This window comes from Serinus canaria, chromosome 2 (assembly GCF_022539315.1).
Source record: "Serinus canaria isolate serCan28SL12 chromosome 2, serCan2020, whole genome shotgun sequence".
Classification (NCBI taxonomy): Eukaryota; Metazoa; Chordata; class Aves; order Passeriformes; family Fringillidae; genus Serinus; species Serinus canaria.
Genome location: NC_066315.1, coordinates 69,589,095 through 69,607,383, shown reverse-complemented (window position 1 = coordinate 69,607,383; position 18,289 = coordinate 69,589,095). Strand labels below are relative to the sequence as shown.

Below are 18,289 nucleotides of genomic sequence, written 5' to 3'. Positions count from 1 at the left end.
AAACCTGGGTCTGAAAAAAGGTTTGCTTCTGCAGAGATGGCAACACTTGGCTTTAGATTACCTGCAGACATCTGAGAAGAGTCTGGCAGCCAAAATTATTGTGTATTTTCATAAACATTTCCCTTACAGAAAGCTTAATTAGATACATAACAATGATGTCCCAGATGGCACAGTTTAGCCAGCTAGCCTGTATCTTATTTTAATTGCCTAAACATATCCACACCCTGTCTTTGTTATGAACTCAGTTATGGAAAAGGATATGAATTTTAAATATCTGCATCACAGAAAAAAAAAATTCATTTGGGTAATGAGAGCTTAGGAGCTTCTTGGAAGGAAACATGGGTAGGACCCAACCAGGATGCTGTGGTGTGGCCTGATTTATGCTCAAAGCAGCACAGAAACATGTCGTTCCAGAAGGAGATACCATCTCCCCAATTCCCACTGTCACCAAGGGAGTACCATGCTGGTGAAAATACATCCTTTGGTGTCCTACCCCTTTCATTTGAGCAGCTGGGCACACCAGCACTTCAAACCTGAAAGTAGATTCAATTATCTTACTTGTGCTATTTGTAGTATAAAAATATGCAGGGCCACCTGGGGTTACTGAGGTGTGAACTGGAGCTGTGCCTGTGCTGTGGGGCCATTTCCTCATGGGGACTGAGGGGCAGCCACGGCCTCGTGGGGGCACTTGCTGCTGTTGTCCACTGCGGACAGCTCGGCTGCCCAGCCAGGGAATTGTGTGGAGCGGGGACAGAGCTTGGTAAGGGCAGCACATGTTTTTGAAAGGATAGAAAATAGACCTGGTGGGATACACCAGTGCCTCTCCCTGTCCCTTTCTCTTCCCACCCTGTCATGTTCATCGTTACTAATGTGGGCTGTGTTTACATGAACCCAGTGGTGCTCATTCTGGAAGTGAAGGGGTGGGATTTTCTGTTCTCCTACCACCTCTGGGGACAGCTGGCAGCAGGAAAGGCTGCTCCCCTGCAGAGGACCTGACTGCTTTTGGGAGGGACCTTTGCTTTGCAGCCACAAGATATTTTCCTTTGAGCATTAACTCCAGTTTGACCTTGGGCTTTTTAGGCAGCCAAACACACACACATGCCTTGTGGGCAGAGTTAAGATACTGTCTTAATGCATATACAGATGCAAAGTGCCCAGCCACACACTTCTACGTGTTTTGGTTTTCTTCTGGGTCTCTTTTTCACGATTACAATTTTTCTGCAAATAGTGGTAATCCCAATTGGAGTTTCTTGGAGTGCTGGTTCTGTTGAAAGGGGTCTTTAAATTGCTCATCAACTCCTGCATTTGCTCCTTCGTTCATTCTTGTCCGCTGCCTTCTGTACTGCACTTGCTGAAGGCAACACACAGGGCTGCTCTTTCCTGCCAGAGCTTGTTGTTGTCTTCAGTGGCTGGGCAGGCAAAGACAACTCTGGTGTGAATCATTCTGCTCCTCCAATGCAGGAGTTGCCACGAAGAATCATTAAGGGAGGGGAAAAAAAAGCGAGAGTGAGAGGGAGTGTGTGTGTGCACAAATTGAGGCTGGGAAAGTGGGAGTGGTGTCAATGAGTAGGCAAGGAACAGAGGCTTCTGCTCAGCAAGGTTTCAGCACGGGCAGCTGGTTCTTCGTGCTGTGCTCACCTCATTGATTCGTTTACCAGGATTATAGCCTTGCAAAGTAAGTACAGCTTTTTTCTTTCTCTGATACTTTAATTTATGCTGAGCTAATAGTTAACAAATCTTGGCTGTGAAACATAATTGCATGGAGGGAGTGGGATAAGGAAATTTGTGCCAAAAATGTACATGTGGAATCAAAGAAGCTTTTTTGCCTTCCCAAACAACACTGTTTTGGTTTAATTATAAAACTGCTGCAATTGCTATGCTAGGTTTCTTTCTTTCTGGAAAGATTCATTGGAAGCAGTGAATAGGATCTGGCAGGTGAGACAGCAAGGGTATTAGGAATTATTATAATATGGTGGTTTATTGCAAAAGGCTATTCCTATATTAGAAAAATCAGGTTGTGTATGATGCCATGAAAATCTTCCATATGCCAGAGTAGGATTTAGGAAGTAGGATTTAGGTTGGTTTGTAAGCCCCTGCTAGAAAGGAATATTCCTCTCGTTTTCTGAAGAAGTGTGTACGCTGTGCTCTGTTTGCTCCGAGTTATTAACCAAGTGACTAATCTGCACTTGTTTAAAGTGAAGGACAGGAGCTTAGGCCTAGTAATTACACATTTATTTTCAGTGTGACCATTTAGTTTGAACAGTTCATTGGCTATTGAAGTACAACAAAGCATGTTGCAGTGGCTTGTTTCTCTTTCTTTCCTGGAGTGACTTTCCCCGCTCTGTTGCTGACAGTGCTTTTTCCTCAACCATGAGATGCTCTGGTCCCACACCAGTCTGATGTCTTGCACTCCTTGATGTCTGTTCGGACAGAATTTTTTCCTTGGTTTTTATCCAGGTAATCTGCCAGGTGAAGAGTTGTCATTTCTTTAGAAGAAGAAAAGGCTCGATACATCTTTTATTTCCTTTGTATCGTGTATGCTGAGTAAGAGCTGAAGTAGGGTCACGTTAAACTCTTGATCTAGTTTCAATATTAATGCCTCACTTGTGAAATTTGCATCCTCTTGGAATTTTGTTTGGACTGGAGAGACTACAGCACAGGCACTCACAGCTCCTGAGATATAAATCAAATATCCCCCCAGGATTGGATGGCCAGCATTGTCTATGCTTTATCTGCCACAGGTGGCTTCTCCTGGAAAGACTGCTTAACCAAGAGAAGAATAAAATAAATACTTGGTTCTGCTTTATTGGATTATTCCTGCCATACAACGAACCTGACTTGTCAGACATTTGCACACAGATGTTGCTTTCTTGTGATTATATTTTTGAATACAAGTTATATTTAGATTTTTCCTTAGTAAGCAGAAAATAAAAAAAGGGTCCTTGTTTTTTTTTTTTTTTTTTTGGGGGGGGAGTTTCTTGTAGTTGTTGAATCCAAGAGTGACTAAGCAAAAATGGTATCTTCTATCAAGAAACAAGTTTAAGTCAGGTTTTTCTGAACTGGTTCTGTTGCCTTTCAGCTCCCTTCTGTATCTGAAAATGTTTCTTTCACGCTGTGAAAGTCACAGTTTTAAATAAAGTTGGGTGGATCGCAAGCTCCAAGTGCTTAGAAGATGCCCCAGTGCTGCAGGCCTTTCTGGAAATGCTGATAGTCTGCTTTCCTGGGAAAGGAGGCACCCAATAAGAATCCATGCAGCAGGCCTTTTTAAAATTTCATTTTCAGTTTTTTGACTCCTCCCTGTTTGAGGGTTCCCTGTGGTTACTGGCTCAGGAGCTATGTCTGATTTCTGAGACAGCTAATGGGCAGCTAATGGGCTTTCCTCTCACTGGGAGCCTCAGCCCTTCTCACCTTGCTGGAGCTGGCTTTACTGGACTTGCAAGGCTTGGGGTGCTCAAGGCTTTAAAGAGATTTAAGATTTTTTAAATATTTAATTCTGTAAATTCTTTTCAGTATTATGAATGTTGTAATCTCTTAAACATAATATAATAAATATAATATAATAGTCATTAATAAATGGAGAATAAAAAACAGACTGACCAGTTGAAAAAGATGTTGGAATAGAGATTATTCTTTGCTATCCAGCCAATAATTCAAGGTCAAGGGTGCAACTGAGCTTTTTTTCCCCAACAAAATGCCCTGAATGGTCCTTATTTCAATAGTAGCGTTGAAAAGAAGAAATTAGAATGGAGAGCATTGTCACTTCCAGAAACAATTTCACTCTCCTCCAAAGAAGCTTTGAGAGTATCAGCAGTTACTGGATGAAGAAAGGTACATAAAAGGTTCACCAGGAAATACCTCCTGTTTTTCTCACTGAAAAGTAACATTGAAACTTAATAAAAAATGATCCAGCATGAATAGCATGAGAGTTACTCATGAGGCCAGAGGAGTTTCTAAGCCATGGTACAGCTTTTAACTGGCATAAGGAAGGAGAATTTAATTCAATTATGTAAAATTTCCTATTTTATTTTCTTACTCTGTCTTTCAGCCCAAAGAAGTGAAAGACAGGTAGTGCATTTACATCTCAAAGTCAACATTAAGCCAGAAAGGAACAAGGGATACCTTTAATTTGGTATGATTTCATATTGATTTTTACCCTGTAAGGATTTTCCAGAGGCCTAAATAGAATAATATCATGCCAGCTAATACTAAATACTATACTCCATTAAAATTAAACTCCAAATTAAATGTTTTTCAGGTGTACTGCATGACTCAAGAGATTTTTTGTATTATTTGTCTTTTTGAGGGTGGTAGATATTTACTGAATGACGCATCTTGTTCCCTGGGTAATTTTCCACCAGTTCCTCCATCAGAAATACCTGTGAAGTTAGTACTTGCCCCAAATCTTCAATTTTGGGGGGTGGAGTGGGGTGGGGCAGAGAGAGAGAGAGAGATTGAGAAGCAGACACAGTATAGGAATGTATTGTCTGTTCCTGTGAGAATGGTTGAGCTAATGGCAAAGATAAGGTAGGGAGCCTATGCAGGGGAATTTATTTAAGACATGCACAGGCACAAAAGAGCACATTTGTGATGAGCAATTGCAAGGAGGCATTTAAAGGAATGATTTTACGTTTGCTTCTTTGCCCCGTTGTTCCGAGTCACTCCCTCATCAGCATTCTCAGTCCTTCAGACTTGTTCTGTCTTTTGCCACTGTCCTGCCCAAAGCTCTCCTCCCTTAAGGGTTGTGCTGAGCCCATGGTTGCTGGCAAGCTCGACTTTCCTGGTAATTAGTTGCTTTAATGGCTGAGAAATGGTGTCTGCGTAAGCCAGGCGGGTGGTTGCAGTGCTTGGCTGGCACTTGGTCCTCTCTTTACACCCGTAAGATCTCTGGGGTGTTTCCTGAGCCTTGTTGTGACATCAGCTCGATGCCTGCTGATGCTGTGAAATGGAATCTCCCATGGAAAATCCCTCTTTACCAAGCAGCTGCCAGAGACTGCCAGAGTACTGGAAGAGAGACAAGTCCAGCCAGACCCATTCTGAATTCCGAGTCTGACAAAACCTTGGGATGTTGCAAAGCACACTCTTCTGTATTTTCATGTCAGGATAAGTTTCTCCAGTGAAATAAGTTCAATGTTTGTGTCTTCAAGACAGATTCTTTTTCTTGGTGTTTTTTTTTTTTCCCTTCCCCCAATGGGAGGGGATTTGTTAGCAAACAGTTTGTTGCTAATACCAACAGTCAGAACGTTTTGCAAGAGTGCAGGGCTGGTTAGGTGTGCTTTTCAAACTCTGACTTTAAAAGCCTTGGTTTAATGCCACTGTATCTTTTTTTAAACTTGATTAAATGCAGTGCATTTCACTAACCCTTTATGCTGCATGTTTTAGTCCAAAACAAACTAGTTGTCAAGTAAAACAATTGCCCTACCTAACAGATCCAAGAACATGTATAAGTTAATTAAAATAAAAATAAAGACATTTATTTTGTAAAAGGCCTTCTGCAGTCAAACAGGTCTTACGAGTAAATCAAAGTTCTTTCTCTACTGTGTTGCAGGCAAATTACATGCCCATTCTGTTACTCCCACAAAAAATAGTTATAAAAATTTATAACACCACAAATTATTTGGAAGTCATTACTACTGTCAAGTAACACAGCTGCTCTAGAGTCTCTGTACAATGGTGTCAGATGTTCATCTACATTTGGGCAGCATAACACATGCAAAAATTTCCATTTCCTTTCTGTTTCTGTCAATAGCTTTGATGGAGCCCTGTAGCATCAGTTTTAACAGTTTTCTTTTTTTTAGGGATACATGGTATTGGGGGCATGGTACTGTCAAATTCATTATGCCAAAGGGGTCATCTTCTGTGTGACTGCTGGTCTAAAGCCAGACTTGTGCTATTGACTGAAATTCTGGGGTTCTCCCTGCTTGGCTCGAATCTACACAAATGTGCTTATATAAAAGTGCAACTCTGGATATGTGAAAGCAGCCTGGAAGATGGGAATAGTCTCTGGTTTTCCCAGAGCATGGACAGCAGCAACTGTGCCTTGCCTTTCCTGACTGCACAGGTCATGTAACAGCCCTGTGGCAACTGCAATTACTGAGAGTGGCTACGAAAACCTTTGAATTAAAACAGTTATGGGTGGGCACACAGCAGTATTTTTTAGAAAGCCTCCTTTAAATTTCTGAAATAATCTCAATGTACAGGACCAGACAGCTTTCTGGAGACTTCTGGCAAGGCCAGGGATAACCAACCCCAAGAGGAGGGACATGTACCAAAGCTAAAGCTCTAATGGACAATTAGCCATGAAGCAAGATAGAGAAGTTATGAGACCATTAAAGACTTGTCTGAGAGCCAGGAGATCCCAGGGCATAGGTGAATTACCTTCTGAGTTGGCACATTTTAAGAGTATCAATTAAAAACAGATTAAATTAATATGGGATCCAGTGTGACTCAGTGTGTGTGGGTCACCCTGACCCACACAGATTTTTTCAAGTGCTTCTGATAATACTGGCTCTATATAACATGTGGTATTGCCCGCTGTCACTTGAAGATGATGGCTATTACTGAACCTCTCCTCTCTCCTCTCCTCTCCTCTCCTCTCCTCTCCTCTCCTCTCCTCTCCTCTCCTCTCCTCTCCTCTCCTCTCCTCTCCTCTCCTCTCCTCTCCTCTCCCTCCTCTCCTCTCCTCTCCTCTCCTCTCCTCTCCTCTCCTCCTCCTCTCCTCTCCTCTCCTCTCCTCTCCTCTCCTCTCCTCTCCTCTCCTCGCCTCTCCTCTCCTCTCCTCTCCTCTCCTCTCCTCTCCTCTCCTCTCCTCTCCTCTCCTCTCCTCTCCATCCTCTCCTCTCTCCTCAGTCCTCGTCCTCTCCTCATCCTCTCCTCTCCTCTCCTCTCCTCCTCCTCTCCTCTCCGTCTCTCCATCCTCTCCTCCCTCGGCTCCTCTCCTCCTCTCCTAGCTCCTCTCCTCTCCTCTCCTCTCCTCTCCTCCTCCTCTCCTCTCCTCCTCCTCTCCTCTCCTCTCCTCTCCTCTCCTCTCCTCTCCTCTCCTCTCCTCTCCTCTCCTCTCCTCTCCCTCTCCCACCCTGAAAGTTCAAGACACCCAGTCCAGACCCTGGTGCCAGCCTCTTTCAGTGCTCTGACCCATCCCCACCACAGCAAGAATTAGAATTAGAGCCTGAGTCATCTCTCCCTTCTCTTTTCCATTTCAGGATGACAATGGATGCTCTGCAACTAGCAAACACTGCCTTTGCAGTTGATATGTTCAAAAAGCTGTGTGAGAAGGACAAAACAGCCAACATTATTTTTTCCCCACTGTGTACCTCAACGTCTCTGGCTCTGGCATACAAAGCTACAAAAGGTGACACTGCAGAGCAGATGAAACAGGTAAGCTGTCAGCAACCTGTTCTGGGGCTGAAAAAAAAAATATATGGCTGTTGTAGGGGTCTTGTTCACTCTTGTTAACGGTCTCCTGGATGTCTGGTTGCCTTGTAAGACAGACTTCAAATCATCCATCCAAATTTCTTGTATGATTCCACACTCCATGGCCCTGCACAACAAAAGGGTGAAACTCTGTCTTAGTTCACTACATGGATCTCTGTCCAGATCACTGCATTTTCTAGATTGCTGTTTTTTCATTATTCAAAAATGCCTAAGCTTTATAGAATTGAAAATAATTTTGCCATTTCTGTCAGCAGCAAGTATTTGCAGCAGCCCTGTCACTGACTTTTCCCCTTTCTCCCACAATACTGTAAAGAGGAGATGGATAGAGTAGAAGGGGCACAATTTCGTTCCTGTTTCTCCTTTCCAGCAGCTCATGATGTTCAAGGGGTTACCAGCATTATGATCCAGCATGGCAGTCATGATTCAATCAGTTTATGGAGCTCACCCTCTGGTGCAGGGAGCCAGCCCTCCAGCCTTGTCTGCTGCCTCTGTGTAAGCAGAGATTGAGCTGGATCCTTTTAATCCCAGTGAGGGTCCCCACAGTTTCTGCAGTTACCTAAAGGTGCGTGAAATGCAAATTAAGTGCACATTTGTATGCTGATTATAACCTGGCTCTGAAAGACTCTCTACATATTTGAATGTATTTTCCCTCCTTTGGAAATTTCTCCATGTGGTTTCTCATTCACTGAAAGTACCCCTGAGCACAGCCTTCTGTGCCCCTACTTATGCCACAGATTGCAGGGAGTCTTGTGCTGTTCACAGAGCTGCACAGCAATGTGTCCATGAAAGTCATAGAATCATAGAATGATTTCTGTGGGAAGGGACCTTAAATCTCCTTGCCACAGGCAGGAACATCTTCCACTAGACCAGGTTGCTCCAGACCCTACCCAACCTGGCATTGTGGACTTTCAGGGCTGGATCTTGTAAGCTCTGCACATTTTTACAAACAGTATTAAAAAAAAAAGAATTAAAATTTAAATTTAAATGGTACCCTGAAGCTCCCTTACCATTTCAAAATTCAAGTGTTGTCTTTCTGGTGGGAAAGTTAAAAACATTACCCTGCCCTTATTTTGCTTTCACTTGTGTCTGCAATTTGCTTTGAACCATTCCCTAATAACAAGTTAACCTGCAGCTCCTCAAGTGGAACTCTGTTACACAAGCACACTTGTGTTTCATATTTCTCTAGTGGTATTTAAAAAGTGCTGACTAAAGATGCTAAGGAGAGCTTGGTATGCTTTTAAATGTAATATCTCCTATTTTCCATGTCTGTTCTAGCATCTGCTTTCCCCTGAGTTTGTGCTTGGGTTTTAAATACTAGATACAAAAGGAGCCAGATTGGCAGCTGTACTCTGTAACATCAGTCAACAAACCTGTGCCAAAAATTCTTCCAGGTAGAGAAGCTGCAGTAGCTTTCTCCTCCAACCTAGTTCCCAGGCAGAGAAGCTTTCTGTACTTAACATGCAAAGAAATAAAACTGTTGGAGGAAAAGGAAACAAGTTGAGAAAGTTGTTTCTAAGGAGATGGACTTGGAGTTGGCTATGACAGCTGTGCTGCTGCTGTAATGAGAGTTTATCTCCTTCTACTCCCACTGAGCAAGGAAAGGGGAGGTTATGGAAGGGTGACTGAGGCAGAGCAGCAATTTTGTCTGTGAAGATGTGATGTGCTCTGAGAGAAAGAGCAGTAGTGATGTACAAAAGGAAAAGAAGGTCACAAGTGCCTGCTGTACTTCATAAGGCAATTTGAGGCAGGTGAGGAGGGTGGACAGGCTTCCTTTAATGAAACAGCCACCATCAAAGAGCCTGTAATAAGTAGGCATTAAAGGTTGAATTCATATTTATAGGGTTATTTTCAAACAAAGGCATCATTATCCCAGTATTTCCTAGAACTGGACTTGTCGTTCCCAGGAGTTGGGAGGTGGCCATGTGTGGGTCAGCAGCCCTACCCATGCTTATACTCTGTCTACAAAACCAAGCACAGTTATCTTTATCTGATCAGTTTTTGCTGAAATGTCGTGTGATGTCATGTGTTAGTCACAGCAGTCAGAAAACCTGATGATCTGTCAAGCATTTTTAAAGGTATAGCCCAGTTCCAGAAAGGAGATTATCTGGGACTCTCACGTGTCTGTCTTAAAAGCTTCAGGATTTTGGGTGGGAATGACAAGTTTGACAAAGTTTGACAAAAACATTATGACTCCATTCTATGGAGTTTTAGTTGACTAAGTCACCTGAGCAGCATGAGTGGCTCTATTGGTTTCTTTGGATTGCTTATAGGAAAGAAATGCATTTGGTGAAAGTTCTGGTAGGATCAGGTTTTTAGATTTATGTGAGCATGGCAAATACATAAATGATTTTTGAGTAACAACAGTGAGAGGCCCTGTCATTGGCTTAAGAACAAAAAAGCAACAGCTCTGGTCACAAACTAACATTTTTTGCTTAGCTGTTAGGAATGTTTGGACAATAATAATGAAAAAGATGCTTAGTGTTTTATCATTTTCATTCAACAGGTGCTCCATTTACAAGATGTTAAAGATGTTTCTTTTGGCTTTCAAACAATAACTTCAGATGTTTCCAAACTCAGCTCGTTCTTTGCGCTGAAAATGGTTAAACGGCTCTTTGTAGACAAGTCTCTCAATCCTACCACAGTAAGTACTGCAGGAAAACCCTGGTGTTATGAATTACTTGGCCATCCTGTGGATGGATTATGGTGTCAGACTGCAATGTTATTTAAAATTAATTCTTGTACTTTTGGTTGTTGGTTGACAGGACTCAAATGATAAACAGCAAAATATTGTCTGCTGCCATAAAGGTTTGTAGGAGGATAGATGAGTCTGCTGCTTGACCCCAAGCTGTGCAACTCTTACAGCACTTTTAATTCTTTCATTAATATGCTTTAGGTCAGTAGCAAGTTTGGTTTTGAATGCAACATAACTTCTATGCCACATCAAAGTCTTTGCATGCAAGTATGAGAGAAAATGAGTATAAAAAAATTGGTGGTGCAAGTGTATGTCCAGTGCACACACCCAAGTAATTACTGAATAAGCTTCTGTTCTCTTAATCTGCCTGAGAAGACAGAATCCTGACTACTGAAGCAACACAAGCAAAGAGGGTGGTGTTTGGCCTTTTAACTTATGAACTCTGCAAACAACTGAGAAGAACGCTCTGTGTGTTGGGTTTTTTCCCCCTCAAAGTTTTCTCTGAGTAGAGTCCCAAGCAAGGACAACATCAGCCTAAGAGAGATGTTTCAGAAAACTCAACATGCTGCAGTGATGCTGTGATCAGATCACTGCTGTTCAGCCTCTGCTACAGCAAGGCCAGGACCCAGAGCAATAAGTGTCTGTCCCTGGTGAGGACAGACGTGATGGGAGCAGACTGTGGCCTCTATCTCAGTCTTGCTCAGGCCTGGACTGAGGGTTGTTCTATCCTGTAAACTCTGGCAACATGGGCACTCCTGCAATATCAAAGTTACTTTAGTGCTGGTGTAGCACCACTGGTCTGAAGGATGACCTTGGGAGTGATGCATTGGATGCAGCTGTACATCCTTGTTGTCTTCTGCAGTTATTTAATAATGAACTCCTCAACTACCCAATGGCACTTGATTAAGAATGACTGGTTTCTTGTGTCTTTCAGGACTTTGTCAACTCCACAAAGAGACCTTTTCCATCTGAACTGGAATTAGTGGAGTTCAAAGAAAAGACCGAGGAAACCCGAGAAAAGATCAACAAATCCCTTTCCGAGCTGACTGATGGTGGGTACAGCTTAACCTTGGGAATGCTCTTTGCCTCTCTGGAGAAAGATCTTTATCCATGTGACACTTCTTTAGGAGTAAATACATAGTGAAAGAAGACTAGGCCTACTATTTGGATTCATGAGGATTAGCAGCACTGCCTTCACTGCTGCAGCACTTCTGAAGGTGGAAATGTGAGCTTGACCTTGCATTAGCCTTGGGGAAAGCTGCTCACATTTGACTGCAGCAGGGTGGGCTGGGAGAATGACAGGTCCTGGCTGTGGAGCATCACAACATGTAAAGCCAAAACAGTGAACCCTCTAATTCCTTTAAAACCTTCATTGCAATGGAAAGTACTCGTTGGACTCTGAGTTTCAGGCTGTTAATTAATATCTCAGCTGCTTTTGCCAGCAAGGGTGCCACAAGCAGATGTGGGTCTCTCATTTGCCACCTTGTGGAAGCCCTGGCACAGTGGCCCTGGGGTTGGTTGCCACCTATTGCCCTCATGTGGTGCAAATATGGAAAGCCAACAAATTCTCCAGTGGTACCTCAATGTATTGCTTCCATGCAAGCTCACAAACTTTCCTCTGTCACCACCTTATCTGTGAAGATGGAAACACCACACACGAGTCTGCTCCTTCCCAGGCTGGCGCAGGTGCCCACAGGGAAGCACCTGGCCCTGCCTGGGCAGCTCCAACACAGGACTTGCCTTCCCAGTGCTCTGAATTCAGGGTTATTTATGGCAGTGCTTGAACCAGTCTAAAACAGAGAGAGTGGGTCATGACATTTACATCCTCTTTTGAAGTCTGTAGTGGTGTTTTGGATATCAACTGTAATCAAGGCAGCACTTTTTTTGTTATCCTGGTTATTTTATTCTTGTGTATCAGTCTAGAAAAGAGTAGCTGCTAATTTGAAACTTCCCTTCAAGTTTTGCTCTCCAAAGTGTTTTTTCACATAAACTCATTGAAGTTCACTGAAAACTCACCACCTTCTTTAAGGTTCTGTTTCATGAACAAAAGCAGGAGATGTAGTTTTGATTACATGCAATATAAACCAAAAAAACATGTCATTTAGAAGATCTGCCTTGATCCCAAACCCCACACCAAAAATTAAGCTGCAATTTTAAGTAAGTGCTCCTTTTTGTAATTTTCCATTAGAAAGAAAATCTTTTATCTGTGAGATACAGGGCACAAATGTGTTTAATTCAGTGAAATGTTACCATATTCACTTAAAATAATTGATACACTGCTCATGTACTGTATTAACAACCATCTTAAATCTGTTCACAGGAAAAATGGAGAATGTTTTGAATGAGGATAGTGTAAGTGATCAGACTCAGATCCTTCTAGTTAATGCAGCTTATTTTGTCACAAACTGGATGAAGAAGTTCCCAGAGGCAGAGATCAAAGAATGTCCTTTTAAAGTCAACAAGGTATGTTCCAAAAAAAAAAAAAAAAAAAAAAAAGAAAAAGAAAAGAGGTACTGTTTTCTCTCATGAAAATGCAATCTTTGAGCTAAGGAAATTCCAATAAGAGGAAATGAGAAATATGTATTGCTGTGGCATTCTTAGACTCTATCTAATCTTACCCAGTGTTTAAGGGTCCCAGCCTGTCCTGGGAGTGTGTTAAGACGACATGAGGTGAGTACAAGTGGTCAGAAGCAGCTGTTGTCTGCAAGGAGATGCAAATTCTCATGGGTAGCTTTTTCCAAGAGATTGGAAGGTTGCAGGTACCAGAGGCTGCATCCAAAACCAGCAGAGGTGAAGCACATTGCATTTCTTGAGCTGGTAAAATGTGTACAGTTGTGTCACCTCTTTGACTATTTCCCTTAGGTGCCTGGCCCTGTGTTTTCCTCTTCAGAGATGTCATCTCATCAGTCTCCCTCTTTCCAGTGCTGCTCAGGACTGCAGCTCCCTGCATGTCAGTCCTGCTGAGCCATGAGCTCTGTGTGGGAGCAGCACCTGTAGCTGGTGCATTCAGGAGTCTGTGACCAGTGATGAATATTGTAATCAGAAAACTTACAGCCAAGATATAAAACTGCACAACATTTGTGAGATCAAGAGATTATATTCCAAATATACTCAGACACACATATAGAGATGCATAAGAAAGTTGGAGTTTCAGGTTCTCTGAAAATATTCATAAATTACCTCATCAGCCAATAGTTCCTGCTAAAAAAGTTTTTAGAATCACACAATCAACACTAAAATTTTTAAGTGAAACATCTCAAGATTTTTTCCCCCTAAAATAATGTTTTTCTACTGAATTTGAATTTTGAACACTTTCATGTGGACAGAACAGATTTAAAATCTTTCCTATGAAATAAAGTGTTTTGTTCTGTTTCCTTTCATTCAAAAGCAAAGACTTAGAGATTTAGGTAAGCCTGAAATTTCTTCTGATCCTGTTTCAACTCCTGAACCAAAATATCAATTATTGGAATGAACAGCTTCACCTTCACTGTTGAGCTGTGCTCATTGCTTGACACTTGCTAGCATTACAGTGCCCTGTAGACAGTGTAGTTGGTAGTACTCAGTGAAAAGGCATGAAGGGCCACCAGTATTAAATAAATTGCTCTTTTAAGGCACATCCCCCATATGTTGCTATTGTATTAAGTAGAATTCTGTTCCACTTTTCTTTGGAAAGCTGCCGACTGTAAAAAACCAGCTCTTGCTGCTGCTTCCATTACCTGTGAAAGCCAACAAATTCCCAGGTGGTAACTCAATGTGTCCCTTCCACACAAGCTTACAAACTTTCCTCTGTCACCATCTTATCTGTGACTTATTCAAAGATGAATCTTATTCAAAGATGAATCTTATCTGTGAATTAAAAGGAATGATAGATTGTTTCCTCTTTGTTCCTCAGACTGAAACTAAGCCAGTGCAGATGATGAATCTGGAAGCTACTTTTTGCCTGGGCTATGTAAAGGATTTGAATGTTGCCATCCTTGAGCTCCCATGCCTTAACAAACATATAAGCATGCTCATTCTCCTGCCCAAAGAGATTGAAGACGAGACCACTGGCTTGGAGAAGGTGAGAAAAAAAAATAGAACTGCTGTGATGCTTCCCTTGGAAACAGCCCATAGAATGCTATATGTTTATGGAAGGTTTTTGTTATTTAGAAGCAATGCATAAGGAAACACAAAGAAACTTTCCTGTGAATTTATCATCTCATTCTGCTTCTCTGTTGCTCCTCTCATATTTGTGGCATCATGGTTTTCACTGTGTCCAGTGGGAGGTTGTACATGAGGCTTTGCTCTAGATAGGGAATACACAGAAAACAGTGTAAAGTGCAGAAGGTGCCCTTATTTCTGCTATCCTTATTCTTTTTTCAATTGATATGTGTCCACGATTTATTTCACTAAGGTCTTACACTTCTCCAAGTTTTAATTTTGAGCAGAAGTGCCTGTAAATGGGCCATTTTTTATTACCAATTGCACATAAATGTGAAAATTAATAAGGCATTTTTTCAAGATCAACAATTTCTTATGTAATTACTCTATGAAAATTTTATGACATATTTTCACCCCTATTCAAAGTTTATTAAGAACTAAGTAATTAATAATATTAATTAATAGTAAAATTATTTAAGGATTAAAAGACTGATGATCACTTAAGTCTCCTTTGTAATTTGCTGCAACTGGCCACAAATTTTAAAGGCAGGAAGAATCTGTCTTTGCAGCTGTAAGATGCTTTTATATGTTGGAGTAAATTACAGAACACGCCTATCATAAAATGCAAGTGAGGCCTTTCGTGATACCAATTTGTTGTGGCCCCACATTCTGCCTCCTCCCTTTCCAGTTTAAAAAAAAAATTGCTTGCACAGCTGCATCTTTGATTGAGATCAGACTTTGGGTTTGGATTTTTTGTCCCAAATACCAGCAATTTCATTACTCTTTAGAGTCAGGAATAAAGACTTTGGATCTCTGCCCATTGGCCAGGTGTAACCTGGGTAGGGACTGTCTTCCTTAGGTTCCTTCATATGGTTCTCGAGGTGATTGCTTATCAAAAGCTTGCCAGAGCATGCACATGCAGAAGAGTTGCTCCAGAGGCCTGTCCTATGGATTAAATCATACTTGAATCAATATAACTGGGAGTGTTTTAAGCCTGAATGCCATGGCTGTGAGTTCAAAAACAAAAATTGCCTTTGGACTTTATTTTTTGGAGGTTTGGTAGGAGTGAGAAGTTCAGGAATGGTCTTTTTTTTTCTCCTTTCACTTTCCTCAGACTGCTCACTAATTTCCTTTGTTTGTTTATGTTTTCAGCTGGAAAAGGCACTGACCCCTGAGACATTATTACAGTGGACGAATCCCAGCATGATGGCCAACACCAAAGTGAATGTCTTTCTTCCAAAGTTTAGTGTGGAAGGTGACTATGACCTGAAGCCACTTCTGGAAGGCCTGGGAATGACAAATATCTTCAATGAAAGCGCATCAGATTTCTCTGAGATGTGTGAGACAAAAGGTGTGGCTGTGTCAAAGATCATCCATAAAGTCTCCTTGGAAGTCAATGAACAAGGTGGCGACTCCCGAGAGGTGCCTGGCTATCGGATTCTGCAACACAAAGATGAATTTAAAGCTGACCATCCATTTATCTTTTTGTTTAGACACAACAAAACTCGCAACGTGCTTCTTTCAGGCCGATTCTGTTCTCCTTAAGCGGGGCTTGTTCATTACCAAAAAAAGCACAATTACATTTGTGGTGGTGCACACTCCTGTAAAGCTTTTCTTCTCAACTACCACCTTTGAAAGGAAATCTAAGAGGTTCATATATTGGCTGAGTAATACAATGTACTCTACATATGCAGCAGAAGTAGTTTCTCTCCTTTTGTTTCCTCCCCTTTAGCGGAATAATTTCCACTGTGAAGAACACACCATATTTTACTGAGGAGTATCCCAGCTTCAGCAACAAGAACAATTTGTTCCTCGGTGACACTTTTTTCCCCAAATGAAGTGAGAGCCTGATTTAAGATAGCTCAGGAGCTGGAAAGGGTTCTAGGAGGAAGAGCTGCATTCTACCCACTCGTGAAACCTCTCTCTCCCATGACTCACACTCTCTGGATTCCTAATGCCTAAAAGGGGAAATGTGGACATGTGGTCTGATTTCCCTCTGTACCTGGCCACACTCTGGTGGTCCAGGGTGCCCTTCCAGACCCTGCCAGCACCCAGTGAAGAAGTGGACAAGTTCTGCAGCACAGCTACAACAGTTCAGGCTGGCATCAGGTTTTGCATCCGTGAAAAAGCAGCCACACCAAGGCCTTGGGACACCAGAGGCAAAAATCATGGGGACAGTATGTGTCCTCAGAAGACTCTTCAGAATGAAGCTCCCAGACTGGGGAGGTTGAACTCTGCTGTGTGGCCTTTTTTGACTCATTCCCTTTAGACATGGAAGATGGGACAAGAGGAATCTTGTTGTATATATCCTAAGGAAAAGAACATTATGCAAATCAAGGGTAGAACACACTTGGATTAATACTGGAAATGCCACACTTCTCATGCACAGATTATCTGCCATTTCTAGCTCTGGTTTTAGCACTAAGGAAACTCCTTACAGTTACTCAATGTCTAAGGCATGAGAAAGAAATAAGGACTTCAACTTGACTGAAATTAACATTGTAATTACTGGTCTTCAAATTCCACAAGAGATTATAGTAATCAGACTTCATTTCTATCTAAAGACTGCCTGCTGCATATGTTCAGTACTTGTTTGCCTAAATACTGTTCTGAATAAAGCACTATAAAACCTGTGTCAAATGTACAATACCTCTAGTGTCAGTCTGTGTGCTCACTGACAGTGTCAGTGTTCATGCCTGACTTCCAATAAATTACAGGAATGGGAATAAGCAGATTCACTAAGGCCACTGAGTCAAAATAACAAAAAAAGCTGAATGTCTGGATTGCCCTTCTGAGCCACATGATGATAGTTCCCAGTCAGGACCATGTTACTAGGTGGTAAGGATACATGCAGAATTCAATTATGTATCCTCAAAAGATTGAAGCATTCTGCTTGAGGAATCCTCATGATGCCTCAGGTCTGAAAGAAACTGGAAGGAGATCTCTAAATGAGAACACGCAACAACCCCTAATATGTATACTTTCAATATCAGAGCACTGCTTATTTTAAATGGAGAGACAGGAGTTCTGTTTTGATTCTTTAACTTAACAACCCATGAGAAGCCTTTAGTCACAATAGTTTTCTCAGAGGACCTTTAATGGTTTCTAAGGCATTTTAGTGCCAGAAGGTGAACTGGGGTCTTTGGCCCATATCTTTGAGGGTACTGAGGAGACTAACCTGGATCAAGAACAGTGGGAGGTGAGACCCTGGGGATCTCTGGGGGTCTTTGCTGATTTGCATCAGATGTTTTGACACAAGGATAGTGGTCAGAGAAATGAAAAATACAACAATTCACATGAGCACATCCTGTCTGAGAAGGACCTAGCTGCAAAGATCTTTACTGGCTCAACTTCAGAGATACCTGAAAGACTGGTAATGATTGATACACCCCATCATTGTCTGATCTGCTCTGGAGGCTGGGATTAGGTGTATCCAGGGCTGTTGTCACTGTGGCTTCTACCGGTTCTCCTTAGGAGGTGGAACAGGACGTTTTGCATGGGGTTGGTGACTAAGCAGCTGCACAGGCAGTCCATGCATAGAGAAGAGGGACTGCACAGTTTGTGCTTGGGCACTGACTCTTTGTCAGGTGGTTCCAGGTGCCCAGCAGGCCATTTCACACTTACTGCTACAGCTCTGCTGGTCTGCTAGACTGATGAAAACCTCTGGCAGATTGTCTTTTCCTCCCTGGATGAGATTTCCTAACGGAGAAAAGCTCAGACATTGCTTTCTCATTTTTTTCAGATTCTGGAAACATTCCAGTTCAGGAACCAGTCTTCATTTCATGGAATCTGTAGTCTGTTTAAATGCTGATCAGAGCATTTGGCACATCCCCACAAAATATGACAGCATTCTTCTCCTTGGGATAGCTTGGCCAGAAAGGGTTATCCCATGAAAGCAGAGAGAAACACTGCTTCAGGGTGGGGCCCGTCTTTCTCCACCTGCTGACTAATCCCAAGGTATCCCAGCCTGTGCAAGGCAAGCAGATGTTAGAGATACAAAGCTGTCTTGGCCCACACAAAACAAAC

At 42.1% G+C, this 18,289-nt stretch overlaps 1 protein-coding gene across 1 annotated transcript; it reads left to right on the top strand.

The window, feature by feature from the left end:
• Positions 1-1,507: 1,507 nt before the first annotated feature.
• Positions 1,508-16,896, top strand: SERPINB5 (serpin family B member 5). The gene is made up of 7 exons (XM_009093801.4): positions 1,508-1,675; positions 7,200-7,374; positions 9,935-10,072; positions 11,058-11,175; positions 12,444-12,586; positions 14,016-14,183; positions 15,416-16,896. The coding sequence occupies exons 2-7, from the start codon at positions 7,201-7,203 to the stop codon at positions 15,806-15,808; spliced, it is 1,134 nt and encodes a 377-aa protein (XP_009092049.1). The 5' UTR covers positions 1,508-1,675; position 7,200; the 3' UTR covers positions 15,809-16,896.
• The last annotated feature ends 1,393 nt before the right edge of the window (positions 16,897-18,289 follow it).